The sequence below is a fragment of the Ostrinia furnacalis genome, unplaced genomic scaffold (genome assembly GCF_004193835.3).
Source record: "Ostrinia furnacalis isolate ACB-3 unplaced genomic scaffold, ASM419383v2 OfSCF1131, whole genome shotgun sequence".
NCBI lineage: Eukaryota > Metazoa > Arthropoda > Insecta > Lepidoptera > Crambidae > Ostrinia > Ostrinia furnacalis.
The window spans coordinates 789,662-810,355 of NW_021131370.1; the positions used below are offsets into that span (position 1 = coordinate 789,662).

General features: G+C 40.4%; 2 protein-coding genes across 12 annotated transcripts in view; one reads left to right on the forward strand and one right to left on the reverse strand.

Annotated features, from left to right (window-relative positions):
* Nucleotides 1-1,526: 1,526 nt before the first annotated feature.
* Nucleotides 1,527-5,415, forward strand: LOC114351353 (uncharacterized). 2 transcript variants are annotated; one of them, XM_028302540.1, is made up of 3 exons: nt 1,527-1,827; nt 2,956-3,146; nt 4,000-5,415. In XM_028302540.1, exons 1-3 carry the CDS (start codon nt 1,712-1,714, stop codon nt 4,380-4,382), a joined length of 690 nt encoding a protein of 229 aa, XP_028158341.1. In that variant the 5' UTR covers nt 1,527-1,711; the 3' UTR covers nt 4,383-5,415. The 2 variants fall into 2 exon arrangements, with proteins under 2 accessions (XP_028158341.1, XP_028158342.1); XM_028302541.1 differs by having other exon boundaries at nt 1,527-1,818.
* Nucleotides 5,416-6,016: 601 nt separating this feature from the next.
* LOC114351351 (kinesin family member unc-104) overlaps nt 6,017-20,694 on the reverse strand; it is a 66,521-nt gene continuing 51,843 nt past the window's right edge. For 9 of the 10 annotated variants that reach the window (XM_028302539.1, XM_028302538.1, XM_028302537.1 and 6 more), the window contains 5 exons: nt 18,288-18,417; nt 13,044-13,242; nt 11,678-11,814; nt 10,774-10,875; nt 6,017-9,647 (listed from right to left, as the gene is read on the reverse strand). In XM_028302539.1, coding sequence (XP_028158340.1) covers nt 9,500-9,647; nt 10,774-10,875; nt 11,678-11,814; nt 13,044-13,242; nt 18,288-18,417 — 716 coding nt within the window. In that variant the 3' untranslated portion in view covers nt 6,017-9,499. The remainder of the gene's footprint in view (nt 9,648-10,773; nt 10,876-11,677; nt 11,815-13,043; nt 13,243-18,287; nt 18,418-20,694) is intronic. The other variant, XM_028302533.1, reaches the window with a different exon arrangement.

The window sequence follows — 20,694 nt, forward strand, 5'->3', positions numbered from 1 at the left end:
CTACAACAATATACTCAAAACCATAGAGAGCAAATGAAAAAGGTCTATGACTTAATTAATAGTTCTTCCTTAGCTAACCGCACTGCTATTATAGACAATAGGAATCGGAACCGGGAACCAGAAACAGAATACGCACCTGATCAACAGATNGGGCCAGCTGCTGCAGGAAAGGACAGCCGCTCCGTGCTGGAAATCTATTTAATCTTAGCCTAGAAGCTGGGTATGACTACCCCGCCCCTCTCCTCTCCCCAGGTCATAAGCTGGGCATGACTTCCCCCTCGGCCAGAAGTTGGGTATGACTTGCCTCTCCTCCCTCCCACCAAGGGGCCAGAAGCTGGGTAAGGCTTGCCTCTCCTCCCTCCCACCAAGGGGCCAGAAGCTGGGTAAGGCTTGCCCCTCCCCCTAGGCTATAAGCTGGGTATGACTTATCCCCCCCCCCCAGGCCAGAAACTGGGTATTAGCATCATATTATGTATTATTATGTTCAATACAAACAATCATTAAGTTACACTCACCCCAACCGCGTCTCCGCATTGCATCGAATCCTATNAAGCTATAGGGCTGACTTCGGTGACATTGATATAGCGTCAATGTCACTATGACAGCAGCTAATTGGCTATAACGATACCGTTATTTTAACGTTTTAAATTTTTTTCACAATTAACAATAGCAACTTCATAATCAAATACAGTGTGAAATTTTTAACAGATTTTAGTTGGTTCGATTCCCGGCTGTGGCAACCAACATTTTTGGAAATCTTTGAATGTTTTCTTTGAGTAAAATTTTCTGCAGTATTAAGAGTACTTTCCCTCCAGGTGGCATTACAAAATTCCACCCTGTATACTAGTATTAATACAGGGCGTCCAAATACCACGACACACTGACACCGGACATCTTAGGCCTTCGGTGCCAGTGTGACTGCTAATTTTATTTACAGTATTTATTCATTTTCTAGACGCTATCACACATTTATGCCTTTTGGCGTCATGAACTAACTTAACTTAAGGACTAAATGCAAAACGACTATTGCAAATCATTTCGCAAGCGCTCTCAGCTATTAATACACAAACATAAGTCTTTTGATAATTATTATTATAATGGTCCCGCGGCCATTACCAGCAGGTAAAAAGTAAACAAAAATTACTGAACGATTTAACTTTGTTAAAAACAAAAGGTGGCGATAACCTGCAATTATTGTCACAGGTGATAGAAGTAATGTAAACAATCATAATGAACTATTCTCTTGCATACATTTAAGTCTGATAGTAAATTTTTAAGATAACTTCGAAGTAAAATACTCTTCTCAATTCTCAATAATTCAAATATGAATGCTATATTAAAAACTTGCAGAAATAAGAAACGTACTGTTACTTGACCTTACTTTCTAGGACAACCTGTATGCAACCACGTCGCTCTAAATGCACAAAAAATACTCTCTGAATACCTTGTTTAATATGTCTTGTACTTTGTGGTTATTAACAAGGTCATTCTAATTTAGTTATTCAAAACAAATAATCTTGTAAATTACAAAGACGTAGCCCAAAAACAATATTATGTATACGCGATAATATGTCTTAAGATGTTCAGCCAAAGTACGTCACTTAAGTCATTTTACTGCACAGTTCTCAACATTTATATAACATACGCGAAGTTGTTATCAATCGGCCATAATCCGCGGCGGTAAACACGTTTCCACCGCGTTGAAAATGTCATGATCATTTATTTACTCATATTAATAACAGTGATGTATCTAGCCAAGTTCAAATCTTTAAATATCCCGCCGTTTTCTTGGTGTTTTCCGAGCACAAGTGACGATAGGTACCAAGGGTAATTAATATTTGTGTTAACGTGTGTATTGTGTTGTAACATTGCAACGTGGTCAGTGTAAAGATTATCGTGCGATTTGCTTATCGGTTACGTTGATTAATTCGCCTTGTTTATTATTTTTGATAATGACTTGTGATTGATCGATCGTTTTCGTGTTGCATAATATGGATTTTTTATATGTTATTAATTTAAATAATTTTGCAATTCTTAATAAATAATAAACTGTCTGGTTAGTGCTTTAGTAATTTTGTAACTTTGTCCTTGTTTCAAAAACCGGGATAAAAACTATCCTATATGTCCTTTCCCGGGACTCAAACTATCTCTATGCCAAACATCAAAATCGGTTCTGTGGTTTAGGCGTGAAAGCAAGACAGACAGAGTTACTTTCGCATTTATAATATTAGTATAGATTTAAGAATATCTACATTAGTAAAAGTGATCAAAATATCTGTGAACATTTCATTTAAGTACCTGTACTCATAGTGTTTTGACTTGACTGAGATTTTTTTTAATAATGAATGTACTCGTTCGTACCTATCCATGTATAAAAGTACCTAATACTAATTTGATCGATTTATTGACTGGTTGATGCCAATTTAGTTTTGACCGTGTGTTGATGGATCCGGCCACTATAATTCTGTAATCCATTAAAGACATGTTTATATTTTTTTGTGTTGCTGAATAAACATTTCATTTTTATTGCCATATGAATACAGGTCCTTCTCACCCAAGCACTTGATTCACTATATGGATAGGATCTTTGCGGATGAGGGGGGATAAAGGCATAGGGAAGCACAAAAGATCCTAATCGGTCGACGTGCACTGCGCCCATGCGCGGCCGTATATAAGATACTAGTTGACCCGGCGAACTTTGTTCCGCCTTAATGGCAATAAATAAGCAGACTTTTTTTTAATTTTGAACGGGATAAAAAGTATCCTATATCCTTCTCCTGGCTCTAAACTACCTCCCTGACAATTTTCAGCTAAATCGGTTCAGCCGTTCTTGAGTTATAAGTGGAGTAACTAACACGACTTTCTTTCATATATATAGAAGATATTGCTATATGAGTTTTGTCTTCCTGTCAAAATCTTCAACTGTCTTTTAAAATCACAATATAACTTTCTCAGCTACGCAGTAGTATCAGAGTACTACGGTCGCGGGTTATTCAACAAGCTGACGGTGGTGACGGACTCGCCCGATGCGCAGTCGCCGGTGGCGCCCGCGCCGCCCGCCGCGCCCGTGACGTCACCGCCCGCGCAGGCCTACGGGCCGGGCGCTGAGGCCAAACTGAGGCTGCAAGAGGGACAGAGTAAACAAGGTTCGTAGTGATTTCACTTCTTATATTCTGATTTCTAAGAGCTCTTTAAACAAATAAAGAGCCCGACGGATTAGCAAGCTGAAGTGGCAGTGGGCAGGGCACATAGTACGTAGAACTGACGGCCGATGGGGCAGCAAGGTTCTGGAATGCAACACGCAGCGTGGGACGTCCACCCACAAGGTGGACCGACGACCTGATAAAGGTAGCAGGAAGGCGCTGGATGCAGGCCGCTACCAACCGTGCGATGTGGAAGTCATTGGGGGAGGCCTATGTTCAGCAGTGGACGTCCTGTGGCTGAAAAGATGATGATGATGAAGAGCGCTTTCACACATTTAGGCGACTTTGGCAGCGTGACGAACGCGTTGCCCATAATGTATATGACATCGCGGCAGCAGCGTTTTTATAACGTGAAGGCAGGCATTCGCAGCTGCTGTCGCGCTTCTGACGCTCTAATTTGAAAGCGGCCTTATATTCTTCTTTCTAGTCGGAACGGAAGACGTCCACTAGTTGACAAAAATGATTTCCATGGCGTCAATCCTGCTCTCTCTCTCGACAGTTTGCTTCCTGCAACTTTTATTATTAGTAATCTGTTGTCAGTTAATTGAGTAATGCCTTGAGTGCCTTTATAACTCTTTATTAAGTAATTAAAGTTTGTTTCTCATCGCATGTGAAATGTTGCAGGTCCAAATAGTTATTTTTAATATCACGGTTTAATATAACCCAAACGAGTTACTGAATTTTGGTCCTTAGAGGCGAAACATAAAACGTTTTTCTGTAACTTTCAAAATAATTTATCATTCATACATTCTAAATATCCAATCCATATTCTAAACCAATTAATTTAATTTTGCAGTATTCGTAGCAACAGCCGCCAAGCAAGTGGCGCCCAAAGGCACGGCAGTGATCCCGATGCCAGAAGGCCGTATGCGGGTACTAGAACAACAGCGCTACAGCTCCAGCCTCGAAGCAAACATGAACAAACTCGAGCCAAGGGTACACCAAGTGGCCAAGTCTCCCCTCGCTTCCCCGCACCCCCAAAGAAAGCTAGACGCCCCCACTGCGTCCCCAAAGAACATTTCTTCAGCTATCGCCAACGATTCCCCTAAAAATAAAAATCCATTCGAAGAGGAAAATTACGACGAATCGAAAAACCCCTTCGCCGACGGAGAGGTCGACGACCCCACCAACCCGTTCGCAGAAGACGACTACGATAAGAACTTGAACCCGTTCTCGTGAAGTGATATTACTGTAAGTAGTTCTAATTTATATTTTATTTCGTTGTTTTTTTGAAGGCAAGTGTTCGTAAGTGGTTGTAACTTATCGACAGTTGGTCAATACCACAAAGGCTGGTACTCCGAAACCACAATCGAAACTCGATTGAAACTCATGTATCAATTCGAATCTTTCATTGGTTAAATTTCAATATTTAAGCCAATGAATGACTTGGACTTATTCTTGAGTACGCTTGTGAATTCATACTTGAATACCACCTCATAATACTGGCCTATGACCCTGCCTGGTGCCGGCCTGATGCAAGATTACTCGTAGTAGTAAGAAAACGCCATTTTATACGAGCTTATTTGGGAAGGTAGAATCATAGTGGTTTAAGCCACCGTACATAGTTAGAAAGTTTAGTTTCAAACAAAATACCGCATGTCAACTACTATAGGTCTTTAACTGAGCATGGGAGGGTGTTTTTGTGACATCAAACGTCACCGAGACTTCAGATCTCCTTCAGATTTGTATGCACGTCATAATACGTAGGGTTCGAAAGGATAATCATCAATGATATCAATAATAACAGATGGATAATAATATCGGTTGATAATAACAAAACAATGCGCTTGTCAAAATGAACTGTATTAGAAGTTTTGAATTTATATTTCCGCACTTGCGTCTAGTGGTGGGCGTTAACCAACATAGATAGTAAAAAACCTATCTATTTAGCTCCACAATGATCACTAGTTATCTAGCGTCAAAACATTTATCTATTTTCCAAGCTATATGCGACTAGCGATGGACTTGAAAACAATCAGCAACCAAAAACATAAAGCAACATTCGCAATCAGAATTTATTATGACAAATGTATGTTATACTGTTGATAATTATCCGATAATTTTCATGAATCGTAATTATCTTGATAATTTGGACCCTGATAATATGTCAATGTCACCCCTACTGTGCCACTCCCATACCTCAAACACTCACTCAGTATACCTTTAATATTTTAAATCACTTTGGTTCTACTTTCGCCATTTAATATTTGCAAGTCGAAAAATGTAACCAACTGATTGTATTGCTTAAACTAGATGTTAGCATAAAAACGCAATAAGTAGTGGAGAGCTCATAATCTATGGAATTGAACACTCGTACACATTCATTTCAGCTTGTCACACATACGTATAGCCATCGTGTGAAATATAACATGTTGTATCATGTAAAGAACATTTACAGATATTTATTCCATTATTTAATAGGTATTAATAAATAATAGCGCTATGAATATAGTAAAAAACCGATGATATATTTGTATAAGAAACGTTCTATGTCACATATTATTTTTATTTTTATCTATTTTGTAAGATTGAACTGATATGTATTTTGTACTGTAATATAAGATCAAATGAATACATAATATCGTGTTATATTGATGACATGAATAAATACCATGTGAAATTAATAATATTCTTTTTCTTGAAATCTTTCTTAGTGGGGTGTAAAAATAAATGGGAATCAATAGAAACAAGGGTGTGGAAATTTTCAAAGCATTTTATTTATGACCTTTAACACTGTGTATAATATATTTTGATAGTACATTTAGAGCAATGAGTAATATTACCAATCATTACATTGTTCTTATTTTCATAAATTGAATGAAATCCATAAATTATATATAGAATATATAATTTTTTAAATATCATTCTCGCCCAACAATCAACAATCACTATCGAATCACAAACCGGGCGCCGCCCGAAGCGAGCCGAGAGAAGCGCAGGCGCCGACGGCACAAACCAATCGAACTGGAAACAACTCAACACAAAACAACTGCTACTCCTATAAAAATAGCGGTATAGCTTAAACAGTATACTCTATAAAAATATAATCCAGCCTCGGCTGCAATCTCTAATTTAAATTTTCTCTTTAGAATTACAAAAATATAACAAATAAACATACTTTGCAAACGAAGTGTTCGAAAAAAGAATAAATAAATAGTTACAAAAAACATCATATAACACCCACCGCATACTCACACGTGATTTATTATTCCTGCCCACTATTCAACTACGTAAACACCATTTTGCTATGCAAAATACATTACTCTATTATTTGAAAAGGAAACGGTAAACATACATGGAATGTTATACAAAATGACTAGAAAAGAAAACGTTTCATTTACAATATTATAATGTCATTTTAATATGAGATCTCTTTATTCGTTCATATTACACATAAAATATTAGAGAATTCAAATAAATAAGCTAGGTACTTCATTGAGAAAGAAGGACGTACGACTATACATTAAGATTCTTGGACATTCATAAGCCTCATATATGTTCCTGAAACATTTTAAACACCGCCGAAACGAACTCGAGTTAGATGGAAGAAAACTAACGATAGCATAGTTCATACAACGGAAGTAATACATCACATAATCTCGACGACAATAATTGTATTAATTTCAATTTTAAGAAATATTATAACACACAGCATGTCTAAATTTGGATAATACTTTTTGATCTTACACCTATTTATTTTAGTCTATGCTAAATTATTATCAGGATATTACCTAGTGTTAGCCGAGTATGTCTACATCAGTGTGTAAGCGGTGACCGGACAACGCGGAGCAACTCGAGTGCCGTCTGTAATCCGAGGGGTATGTACCAAATGGTTAAGTTATTTACAACGACTGAGTCACTTAAGCTTACAATGTTGTCATAAATAGAACTATTTTTGCTCGATTTATTACGAATTGAAAATAGTCACCTAGAAGCGATAGTACAGTGACTTTATAATAATTTATTTATTCAACATTTATCAAGCGGTAACGAGAGTTAAGAATGCTGGACTTAGGCTGTTAGACGAAAGGAATAAAACTAAACATCATCCATATAAAACTACAGTCACATACATTAACTAGCTACGATGATATAAATGTTTTGTATAAATATTACGGTGTCTATGGACAACTCGAATAACCTTGTGAACTTGTTTGTGAACAACGTAACATAGACAATCTATAAACATACTACAAAGTGATCTGCAGCTCAGCATTGATGTAACTATGGCGCTACTCTATCACATACGATGTACTACGCGGAGAGTACATGACTAGAATACAATCATATGTGCCCGCAGGCGCGGGATAGAACGGTCAAACTACGCCAGTAACATCCATATTAACCTACTTTATACAAACCGTTTAAAGATCTCAATAGAACCGATAGTAAAAGACAAAACATCAACACAAAGTATAAATCTGGACTACAAATAAGTAGAGAATAATAAAAATGTCTTACGTTTTTGTAACGTATAGTCTATATTTAACTACAATGTTATAATTAATGTTATGTATTTACAATCAATAGATACTAAAACGTGAAAGAAACTTTACGTATGACATCATACGAATACGGACTATGCCTTCATCGAGTCGGCCTTTTGAGCCTCAAAATATATTTATTCTACCATTCGGGTCATACGTATATACAAGGTAAATTACATTAATAAATGTATCCAACATTAGAAGAAATTTTATATAGTATTTTCAGTGATTTGTCTTTTCACAATACAATTCATATTAAATTCATTCTTGTCTCGCCTTTAGAAATGGAGTCTATCGTGCAACGCCGACGCACACTTGTGCGCAACTCGCAGGTTGCGTCGCTGCCTCTCGCATCACGAACGTCGACAATGTTCCAATATAATTATGATCAAGCATTGATGATATTTCAATAACAATGAAGAAGTATTTAATGATGATTAACCTGTTAATACACAAATGTATCTAACATCCACGTTTTGATCAATGCTTCCAAATTACAATAATAATAAGTAAAGAACATCGTGATCCAAAGACCGCCATACATTACAAATACAATTAAATAAGATAGATTAATGTAAACAGCTTATAAACAACGAGCATCCTCTCCCTAATAGACATTGAAACAGCCATATGATATTCTATACCCATACATTTTATTGTTCCGATTGGTAAAATTCGTCTTTCTGTAAATAGTATTATTATCTTTACCCCGATCCCTATCAGTGCACCGGTTTGGTCCCACCCGCTCACACTTGGCATTCTACTACAAACATGGTTACTGTAAACGATCAAAACGTTATAACACATAAATATATATTACGTATAGATCGTATTTGCATTAAATGCAGACTTCATTAATACTGTTTAAAAAATTGGGGATATGCTAAAATAATTGATTCATAATATTTAGTGATATTTTTCCTATACCATTATCTTGTGGTCCCTAAAATATAAAGAAATATCAATAAAATCAGACTATAATGGACCACAATCGATCATTTCGCACATCGAGCTTGAACACGAATGTTCAAGTGAAGGAAACTTTAAACTTTCTACCAAACCAGCCACGGATATAATTCCTCTGTTTTGACGGATTTTATTCACTTTAGGTCCTCTACGAAATAGTTTGTGTAATAAGAGTTACAATTACAACATCAAGTTTAATAAACATTGTAAAATATTACCTATGTGTAGCACATAAAATTGGCTTTTTGTATACTACCACAACCTTTATCACGTAATGACGACGGATTTCATTCATCTTTATAACTTACAACCCCAATGCCTTTTTATACGCGGGTATAAAAACCATAACATGCGGTAACTGGACACATAGCGTAATTTTATAGTTTTTACGCGCTTTACTTCTAACATTCGATTTATTAATTGCATTTTACAACGCTGAAGGGAAAACGAAAGGAAGAAATGTTATTCCTTTTGTGTACCCGCGTTATATACCCTCAGCTCCCTAGACAAAGTAACTTAAATGACAGTTTTAATTCCGAAATCGCTTTGCTCCGGCTTTTTGTGAAACCGTGAAGCGATTTCGCTTTAATCTGTCATGAATATAACTTTGTCTAGAGAACATACATTGTTACTAAAGCCTGGTCCGTGAGCACGTAGAATTTTGTCCAATGACCCCAAGCTACCCATCCTTATCGCTCGCGGGTAATTATATTGCTATCGCGACTGTGCGACGCGCGCCCGTAGTGAGTGTGCGAGCACTATTCCAACTGATATTTTACAATCCAATCCGTCTTCATTACGCGATCAAGTGAAGCGAGGACACAAAGTGATACCTGGGCCGTTTCAATACCTTGCGGCGGGATGCTTGCTGCGTACGTGTCGCGTGCGCGCGCGCCGCTTAAAAAACGAGGATAGACTCCATTGTGAGGTGGTCTCATGCCGGCGCCGCGCCCGCCAGCCGCCGGCCCGAGCGCGACCTGGCGGAGAACACCTTGGGACGTGTATATTGACGGGGTCGCACCACCACACCACAAGCACAGGTTACGGCCCTTTACTAACCATATTTTACGTCATCAACTTGATGGGATCCAATATTTTTTAAAATAAAATATTTGTAAAAATTGTAAAGGGCAATATTTATTATTATTATTGAGCAACTGCAGGAATTACGCGTTTATGGCGAGTTGTAAGCAAAATAAAGTTACGTGGATTTTTTTTAATTAGCTTAAACACTGTTATAATGTAGCAATGTGAATAAAAAACACATTAATGAAAGTACAGATTACTCTATCGCTTTGTATAACGATTATGACAATTTATTTATATCAAAATAATATAATTATATGACAAACAGAATAAGTTACTATATGTTATTTAAAATGTTTAAATATGATTAGTAAAGGGCCAAAATGTAAACGCTATAATGGAATAATTAAACAGTTGCCTACAAAGTAGAAAATGTTAACTAAATCTATGAAAAATGTAAACGATGCGATGTTGCATGCAAAATTATCAAAATACTATAGAAGACGTAATAAATATAATATTTACTTTTTGTCTCACTCATCATTAAACTTTAAGGACAAACGATAAAGTAACGTTTATATTTTTCTGTTAAAATACAATATTACGATTCGTGAGGCTAACTTATTGATCGCATTCAAGAATCGTCAACTGTTGAATACAGAGATCATGTGGCCAGCGAATTTTGTAAGATTTATAACAAAGTTGTTTAAATTACTCGTTAATACATTAATGCATCAACAAATCTTTTTTTTTTTAATTAGGTATTGTTTTACTGGAACTTTATACAACAACAAACAACAAGATCTCAAGTGCTGCCACGTGGCAATGTGAAAGTGTAGGTATAGTGCAGTATAGTGAAGTGTAGTGCAGCAGTATAATGTAGTGTAGTGCAGTATAGTGTAGTATAAGTGCAATATAGTCTAGTGTAGAGCAATATAGTGTAGTGTAGAGCAGTACAGTGTAATGTAGTGTAGTATAGTGCCGTATAGTGTAGTGTGTACGTACAGTATTGTACAGTATAGCGTAGTGTAATGCTGTACAGTTTAGTGCAGTGCAGTATAGTGTAGTGCGGTGCAGTGCATTGTCCTCACCTTATCTGCCCGGCCAGCAGCGGGTTGATGGCATAGAGCCAGTCGTGCACCTCCTTGTCGCCCAATGTCTGCAGCAGGTAGCCGCGCTCCTTGCTCACCACGCTGAAGAAATAAGCATTTTTAGGGTTACGCAGTTCATTGAGCAGGCTCACAGAGAGTTATCAATGAAATATATTCGCCCAGTAGGGTGATATTGTAAAAAATATCGCACGCCTAAGCGTTAAAAGTCAAAAATCCTTATTTAAGCTTTTGGTAAGATGATGAGTTGATTTTGACCGCATCACAAACGTTTTTGTGACAGATTCACGCGAGCGATCGTATACCAATCGAGTAAATAAACATTGTCAGATAAATTAAATTGTTCATGCAAATTGTTTGCAAGAAAAAGTGATCGGTCAATTTAAAAACGGAGAAATTGTTTACGAGGTTTCCATATCGGTAAAAAGTACTGAAAAGTTACCAGATTCAAAAAGTAGGAATTAACCTACACTCTGCGGGCCAGGCGGTTAGACGAGGCATGATGTCATCATAATTCGCCTTCTATCGGCACCCACGGGAAGTATTATACATTTGTCTCGTGGTAGTTACCTGAAGGTGTTGGGCATGCGGACCATCTGCTCCTGGTCTTCAGAATATTCCACGTGCGCGTTGGCGAGGTTGATGACCGCGCGCTCGATGGGTCGCGCTTGTGCAGAGAAAACTGGCACCTAATACGATTGCAGTAGAGGCTACAGTGCGGTAGTTACCTGAAGGTGTTGGGCATGCAGACCATCTGTTCCTGGTCTTCAGAGTATTCCACGTGCGCGTTGGCGAGGTTGATGACCGCGCGCTCGATGGGTCGCGCTCGTGCAGAGCAAACTAGTTCCTAATTCAACAGCAGTAGAGACCACATTGCGGTAGTTACCTGAAGGTGTTGGGCATGCGGACCATCTGTTCCTGGTCTTCAGAGTATTCCACGTGCGCGTTGGCGAGGTTGATGACCGCGCGCTCGATGGGGTCGCGCTCGTCGCGGTAGATGAACACGTACGGTCGCCGCACCACCTATCGATTAAAACATCGATATTTATATCGAGCCGGTCCGATACTTCAACTGCGTCCCAAAAGGACTGTATAAAAAAAACTAAAAAGACTTGGCAAATATTATTGGCGTAAGAAGTAATTCCTAAAAAGACTAAATCCATGTAAATAGTCCCAAGACAAGACCACAATTGACGTTTAAAGGTCTCAATAAGATTTTACTATTCATATAAAAAGTTCTCAAAATACTTAGCCCATACCACCCATGAATTGGCCAATGCCATACGCATAACAAAGTCTCATTATGACTTAGCCCATAATTCATGTTAAAAGATACCAAAAAGACAAACCTAAATAAGGCTGAGTCGCACCATCTTACTTTAACTTTAACCAACGTCAAAAATATATCAAACTCAAATACAAAAAACACCGGTTACTGTTCTCTTCTTCTCAGTCGGTAAACTCTTGTCAGAGTGGTCGTGGTCATCATTGTGAATCACGATTCAGAGTGATGTTCCTCGTAATACGGCGCCATTCCTCGCGGACTGCAGCTTTCCAGGTACTTTCGCTAACCGAGCCCTTAGTTGCGGCCTTGATCTGGTCCGTCCATCTCATTGGTGATCTACCACTTGGTCTGGTGCCCTCAACTTTTCCCTGCACTACGAGACGCCGTTACTGTTAGTTACAGCACAGAATAATAATAAGTACTACGTACAGAAGTTTTACTTCGCGAAGGTATTTAAAAAAATGTATGCTCATTGTCATTAACAATATGGTGTAATTTAGCCTGTCTCAAGAGTCAAGCACCATTTTGTTGACAAACGTCAGTGATCGGCACTGCGCCGAAGCTATAGGGCTGACTTAAGTAAAATGATGTGACGTGAGGTGCCAAACTGCGGAAAATGGCGGAGGAAATACATGATTTAGCATGAATTATCACGAATAATATTAACTACTTATTTACCTCTCAGTGTCTTGAGGCAGCTTAAAAAAGTACATTCTGTGTTTTTATTATTATTTAGGCAGTTAAATACTGCACAGTATTTAGTACACCATTTTCTTTATTTTCTTCCATCATACACAAGAATACGCGTGCGTGAGTCAATGTTCGCTCGTATGTGAGGCCTTGTCGAATAGTATCCTGTAGGTGGGCCATCGTGCGTGTTTTGTTTTCGATGTAAACTTTTGGAGATGAACAGGCCTGGTTACAGTTAAAGTAAGTCGGTGCAACTCAGCCTAAAACCGTCACATACCAGCCACCGCTTCTTCCAGCCATGCGTGCCGTGCTGCAGCACGTTGAGGTGGCCGCGCCGCGCCACGGCCGCCGACACGCGCACCTCCTCGCACTCCGGCACGTACAGCGCGCCCGCTGCTAGGGCGCCGCCCACGCCCGCCGCGCCCGCCCAGCCAGACATGGACTTTTCGAGAAGCGCACGCTCCGGGGAGCATAGCCTGTAAAAATTATGTCAACAACGTGAGCACGTACAACGTGCCCGCTCCTGCGCCACCCAATACGACATAGACTTTTCAAGGAGAGCGCGCTCGGGAGATGGTAGTCTGAAGGAACGATATACTCATTGACAGGGGTGAATAAACAAACATTTGCGTGCCCTTGTGATTCCATTCTAACACGTAAAACGCGCCCACGAAAGTACAACATCGATTTCTCTAGCACCGCGCGTCCGAGCTAGCATAGTATGTAAAGACGGGACATTATCAATCCGGCACGTACAGCGCGCCCGCGGCCTGTAAGAACGATATGCTCATTGCGTGTAAAAGCGCTTTTTAAAAGCCTATTTGCAAAAATAAATGAATTTTATGAATTTTATTGACAAAGATTTGCGTGCTCTTGTGATTCCATTCTGACACTTAATTTCTCTAACACCGGGCGCCCGGGCTAGCAGTAAAAGACGGGACATTTTCACTCCCGCCCGCTGCCCGCCCAGCCCGACATGGATTTTTCCAGAAGCGCACGCTCGGGAGAGCATAATCTGTGAATATGAACGAACAAAATGACTCGGGAACGTAAACTGCGCCTGCCCGCCGCTAGGGCGCCGCCCACACCCGCCGCGCCCGCCCAACCAGACATGGACTTTTCGAGAAGCGCACGCTCGGGAGAGCATAATCTGCAAGGACAGTATGACAATGACGGTTGAGATAAGATAAATGGCTGGCAGAAGAATTATCACGCAGTCTGTAAGAACAGAACAATTGGGGTTGATTAAAAAAAGATCTCAATCCCCGCCCAGCCGGACATGGACTTTTCTAGAAGCGCACGCTCGGGAGAGCATAGCCTGTAAGAATTACGTCATCATCGTGAGCCCGCAAGCACGTATAACGTGCCCGCTCCTACGCCACCCAATATAACATAGACTTTTCAAGGAGAGCGCACTCGGGAGACCATAGTCTGAAGGAACGATATACTCATTGACAGGGATGAATAAACAAATATTTGCGTGCCCTTGTGATTCCATTCTAACACTTAAAACGTGCCCGCGAAAGTACAACATCGGTTTCTCTAGCACCGCGCGTCCGAGCTAGCAGTATGTAAAGACGGGACATTATCACTCCGGCACGTACAGCGCGCCCGCTGCTAGGGCGCCGCCCACGCCCGCCGCGCCCGCCCAACCAGACATGGACTTCTCGAGAAGAGCACGCTCGGGAGAGCACAGTCTGCAAAAGGGATGGTATATGACGACCGGGGTTCGGTGGTGGCGTTAATAAACATAAGGAAAATCATCATTCTAATCACTATCTCGCGTAATTCGCACCCGCGTTTGCGCCCGATATAGATTTCTCTAGGAGCGCATGCTCAGTCTTAATCTGTAAAAGGAGCGGTATACGTTGACAGCCGGGGTTCGATAAAAATACAACGGATACATCACTAGCGGACGTAAAGAAGCCCGATATGGACGTCTCTAGAAGCGCACGCTCGGGTGAGCCTAGATAGTTTGTTAAGTGAGACGGTTTAGGGTTGACGACGAATTGATACATTATCAGTTAGGGTTGGATAAACATAGATCGGAATCGCGTCATCATAATAGCTCCGGCACGTACAGCGCGCCCGCCGCTAGGGCGCCGCCCACGCCTGCCGCGCCCGCCCAGCCAGACATGGACTTTTCTAGAAGCGCACGCTCGGGGGAGCATAGCCTGTAAGGGCAGACAGTAAAGGTGTTGACAGGTTGTCATGGTCAAAATCACTCCGGCACGTATAATGCGCCGCCTAGGCTGCCATTACAGCGCCCTCTCAACCAGGCATGGATTTCTCGAGGAGGGCACGTCATATAGTCTGTAAATACGCGACATGGCGGGTTGAATAAAAAAAGATCATGGTCAGCATCACTCGGACATGTATTACGAGCCCAAGATCGCTCACTAACCGCTCAACCTAACAGAGACTTCTCTAGCAGCGCTCGCTAGGGCGATCATAGTCTATAAAAGGGACGGTACACGTTGTCAGCCGAGGTTCGATAAAAATACATCGGAAACATAACTAGCATGTGTACAAAAGCCGACATGGACCTCTCTAGGAGCGCACGCAGGTGAGCATAGTCTGCCAGTAGGCGAAGTTAGGGATTGACGTATTAACAGAACCGGATTTAAACTAATCGGAATCACATCATTATGACCACTCCGGCACGTACAGCGCGCCCGCCGCTAGGGCGCCGCCCACGCCCGCCGCGCCCGCCCAACCAGACATGGACTTTTCTAGAAGCGCACGCTCGGGAGAGCATAATCTGTGAATATGAACGAACAAAATGACTCGGGCACGTAAACTGCGCCCGCCCGCTGCTAGGGCGCCGCCCACGCCCGCTGCGCCCGCCCAGCCAGACATGGATTTTTCTAGAAGGGCTCGCTCGGGAGAGCATAGCCTGTAAGGGCAGACAGTAAAGGTGTTGACAGGTTGTCATGGTCAAAATCATTCCGTCACGTATAATGAGCCGCCCATAACCTGGATCATAGCAGGAGCATAGCCTGTAAGAACGATATGCTCATTGACAAATATTTGCGAGCCCCTGTGATTCCATTCTAACACGAAAAACGCGCCCACGACAGTACAACATCGATTTCTCTAGCACCGCGCGTCCGAGCTAGCATAGTATGTAAAGACGGGACATTATCACTCCGGCACGTACAGCGCGCCCGCCGCCAGGGCGCTGCCCACGCCCGCCGCGCCCGCCCAACCAGACATGGACTTCTCGAGAAGCGCACGCTCGGGAGAGCACAGTCTGCAAAAGGGATGGTATATGACGACCGGGGTTCGGTGGTGGCGTTGAATAAACATAAGGAAAATCATCATTCTAATCACTATCGCGCGTAATTCGCGCCTGCGTTTGCGCCTGACATAGATTTCTCTAGGAGCGCATGCTCAGTCTTAATCTGTAAAAGGGACGGTACTCGTTGACAGCCGAAGTTCGATAAAAATACAACGGATACATCACTAGCGGACGTAAAGAAGCCCGATATGGACGTCTCTAGAAACGCACGTTCGGGTGAGCCTAGATAGTTTGTTAAGTGAGACGGTTTAGGGTTGTCGACGGATTGATACATTATCAGTTAGAGTTGGATAAACATAGATCGGAATCGCGTAATTATAATAGCTCCGGCAAGTACAGGACCGGACATGGATTTTTCTAGAAGAGCACGCTCGGGGAAGCATAGTCTGTAAGTGGGGATTGTATACGCGTACAGTTTGAATACAGTAAAGCCCAATCTAGCAGCGTGCGCTCGGGTGCAGTCTGTAAAGAGATAGTAAACGTTAACTGCCGGGCTCAATAAAATACATCGGAATCATCACTACCGCACGTAAAATGTGCTACGCCCTTCTCGGCATCGACTTCTCTAGCAACACGCGCTCGGGCTAGCAGTATGCTAGGGCGGTGTACGAATAGGGTATTTGACACCACCAATCAATTGACGTACTTTTTAAAACTGTCAAAACGACACTCTCCCATAGATTTTGTACGGCAATACTAGCATGTGACGTCACAATTTTATCAACTCAATGAAACTACTTTTTTCAATTATAATGCAACGAAAAATCGTAATTTACAGGTAATTAAAAATTAATTAAGTTTTTAAGACCAGAAAGAAGTGTCTTTTTAAAAAAGTTGTGCTTTAGAATTATTGGGAAATGGTGTCAAATACCCAATTGACGATTTAGTTTGAATAAACATAGATCGAATCCAATCCAAAATGATATTATCATCATCACTCCGGCACGTACAGCGCCACCCATCATCACAGCGCCCATCCAAACAGTGATGGATTTCTCGAACAGCGTATTCTCGGGTGAGCATGTCTGTAAGTACGCGACAGTTCGATACTGACACACCACGTAAGAGTAGGTTACAAGGGGGTTACGCATTGACAATCAAATTTAAATAAACGAACAAAAGGTCGAACGAACTTCATAAAAGTTATCCTGTAAACTAAAGTTAAAATATGAGTAAATAAAATGTGTTGGTATCTAAAATAAATTACTAAATCTGCTGAAAAATCATCTTCAATAGAGGTTAGATAGTCAACATGTGAGTGACATAAAATAAGTTTTTTTTAAATAAGTCAATGTTTTGAGGTTAATAAGTCAAAGTCGCTTGGTGTTTCGAAGCAGAGATTCGTCAGCAGATTTCTTATTGATTTGTTGAAATAAGCTAGGCGAAGTGTTGTATGAAGAAAAAAATAAACAGAAAAGGAGTAGAAAATAAATCAGATTTCACCAACCAATAGAAAGAGCGAGCAAAAGTTAACGCACTGTGCGGTTCCAAAATTCCCAAACCTTCAGGGCCATGTTATGAAGCGAAGTCCCTTAACGGTGGCGCTTGGCTCGTAGGGTGTCATAGTAGCTGGCGAGATATGACGCGAGCTATGAGAAGAAATGCGGCGAGTGATCGAGTAACTTTAGTTTTTTTCAGTATTAAAATTGGAATATAATAACCAGTTTTGAATGGGATTATGGAAATAAATGTATTTTTATTTAATCTATTTTTGCTGTAAAATTTCTTTAAATAACAGCATTGTGATAAATACAACATTGAAAGTACAGACAACAGCACTTGATGAGCTTTAAACACCATCTCGTTCGTTCGTTTCAGCCAAATGACGTCCACTGCTGGACAAAGGCCTCCTCCAAGCCAAACATTATCTAATATTGTTGTAATAGTAGATAAAATGTAGCCTGATGTGCTGTTGTCTGGACAATGGTTTTGCTTGAATTTTAATGATGTTACTATACTATGTAGGATTACTAGCCTAGCAGCTTTGTTGTTTAAAACGAACGTGAATGACAAATAGATTACAAAACTAAAGCTAACTGATCACTCTTTCCAAAAACGATTTCAATGTATTTCCACCTCCATCACCCACACCAATACACCGAAATCGCACCTCTTCCCAACACTCACACCATTCCCCTCCAGCCACCATCGAAGCGGTGAAAAAAACAAAAGATGGGATCTAACTTAGATATCAGTTTAACGCAAAGGTGTAGCACTAACTCGAAGCTGCTCGCGCTGTGGATGGACGACAGCAGGCTGGGCGTAGACAGGTCGGCTGATACGCCTTCGTCGACTGGGGTAGCGGGCGACCCGGCCGCTTCTAGTTCCTTGCCGCCGGAGCCTATCCGACCTGCGGAGATAGATGGTTGAGTAAGTGCCCTGAAAAGGGCTTAAGAAAGAATTTGAACTAGATAGATAATTTTCATTGCACACAAAATACTCGTAGACATAATAAAGGAAATACAAAATCAAAACGGTAGAATTCAGGCGGTTTTATCGATTGGAAGTTTTCCCTTTCCATAAGTTCGAATAGAACTCTTTTTTCATCATCGCAATTTCAGCTCAAGAATCTAATGTTGAATATACAGGNGATGATAGAAGGTAAAACTCCTTTATGCTTAGGAATTGGAGGATAATTCTTTTAATTTTATAAATAAGTATAGTTTCTAAAGTTATTCAAGTGTTCACATCAGATATTCATCATCTCATCATGATGAATTGGTCATGGTAGGTACAACTCCTTAATGCTTAGGAGTTGGAGGATAATTCTTTAAATATTATAAGTGCAAATAGACCAACAGTTGTATTCTTTCATGTTTTTAAGGTGAGCTGTCGGTTTAAGGTCTTTTAGGTTTCCTATATGGTAACCTGTATTTTGTATGGAATATTATTAACACTAGACATGAAGAATATGGTGTCAATGTACTGCCTACCTTCAGTGGTAACATCAAGGTAATAATTAGTTAACTAAAAAGCAAGAAATAAGTAAAATTTTATTTTATTTTAGGCAAACTTTACATGTTTCATAATCTTGGCACCGACTCCAGAAGTATCAATCATGGTATACCTACATAAATATTAATTCGTCCTAATAAATAAGCAGGAAATTAGTAATTATTTTTCTACTTTTTAGTGTAGGTTTTTTGGAGTCGGTTTTATTTTTTTTTATAAAATTTTATTAATATTGACACACGCTTTTTTCTTCTTTATCACTGGTGGCAAATCAACATAAGTCGACCCAGATCCACATAATGGATCATATTTGTTAATATTTACTTCTAAATAAACATTACTCAGAAAAGTCCATCCACTATCACGTTCCTGAAACTCTTCAACCTTCTTTTTTATGATATTTAATACTGATGTAAATAAGCGCTTAAATGCAAAGTTACGATGAACAATAATATTTTTAGTTGCGAACGATTTTATTTGTTGTTCGTTATTTTTGAACAAAAGGAAATTACCAAAATATTCTAAATTTACTTTGATGCTTACATGTTTTTTAAGAGAACTCTGTAAAAGTTTGTAGAGTTTGAATTCTACGCTTTTTAAAAATAAGTCTGGAAAAGAATGTTCTGTTTCGGTCGTCACCGGTAACCTGTAGGAGGCTATGCGACCGCGGAACGCAGACGCGACTTCAACGACTCCGTCCTGAGCGACCGCCGCGCACTTGTTCTTGTGCGCGGTGCTCCGCAAGTGGCCAACCCATTTCCTTCTATCAACTTGAACGGCACACCCAGAGCAGAAGGGCATCTTCTTAGTTAACCTAACTTAACCAGTAATTAACTTTAACTAACCTAACTTAACCAGTAATGAACTTTAATTAACCTCGGAACCTGTCTTCTAAAGATTGGAATTATTTTGTAGCTAATAAAACTTTACTTTTATTGATTTTATGTAATGTACCTATTTACTAATGTATTATGTAACTTGCTGAAATATGTGAGTTCGTCGAAACGTGGTTTGGGCTAGGTACCGAGGTTAATTAAGTACTATAACACTAAGGAGAACCAAAGTAACCGACATAGCTCGCAGAATTGCTAAAATCAAGTGGCAGTGGGCGGGGCACATAGCTCGTAGAGACGATGGCCGTTGGGGCAGGAAAGTTCTCGAGTGGCGACCACGGGCTGGAAAACGTAGCGTGGGCAGGCCTCCTACTAGGTGGACCGACGATCTGGTAAGGGTCGCGGGAAGAGCCTGGATGCGGGCAGCGCAGGACCGTTCATTGTGGAAAACCTTGGGGGAGGCCTTTGTCCAGCAGTGGACGTCATTTGGCTGAAACGATAACACTTGGTAAATTCTTGCTGTAATTGTCGACAATTTTTGGTTTTTTGGAAATAATCCCGTTTTTAACTTTATCTACCTTGGTTAAAAATTATTATTCTAATGTGCCCAAAATTCAAGTTTCTGGCTTAAATGAGGTGGAGAAGCCATTTTAAAAGGTATGAGCGGGACGGAGAGGGCCATCTTACCAAGCAGGGATGTTATGGATATCCGTAACCGTAACCGAAACTATCGGATATCCGAAATAAAAAATATCCATAACCGTAACCGAAACTGATTCAAAAGTTACGGATAGTTTCGGATAAAGGCGGAGTCTAAGGGTACAATTATTCCAAACTGCAAA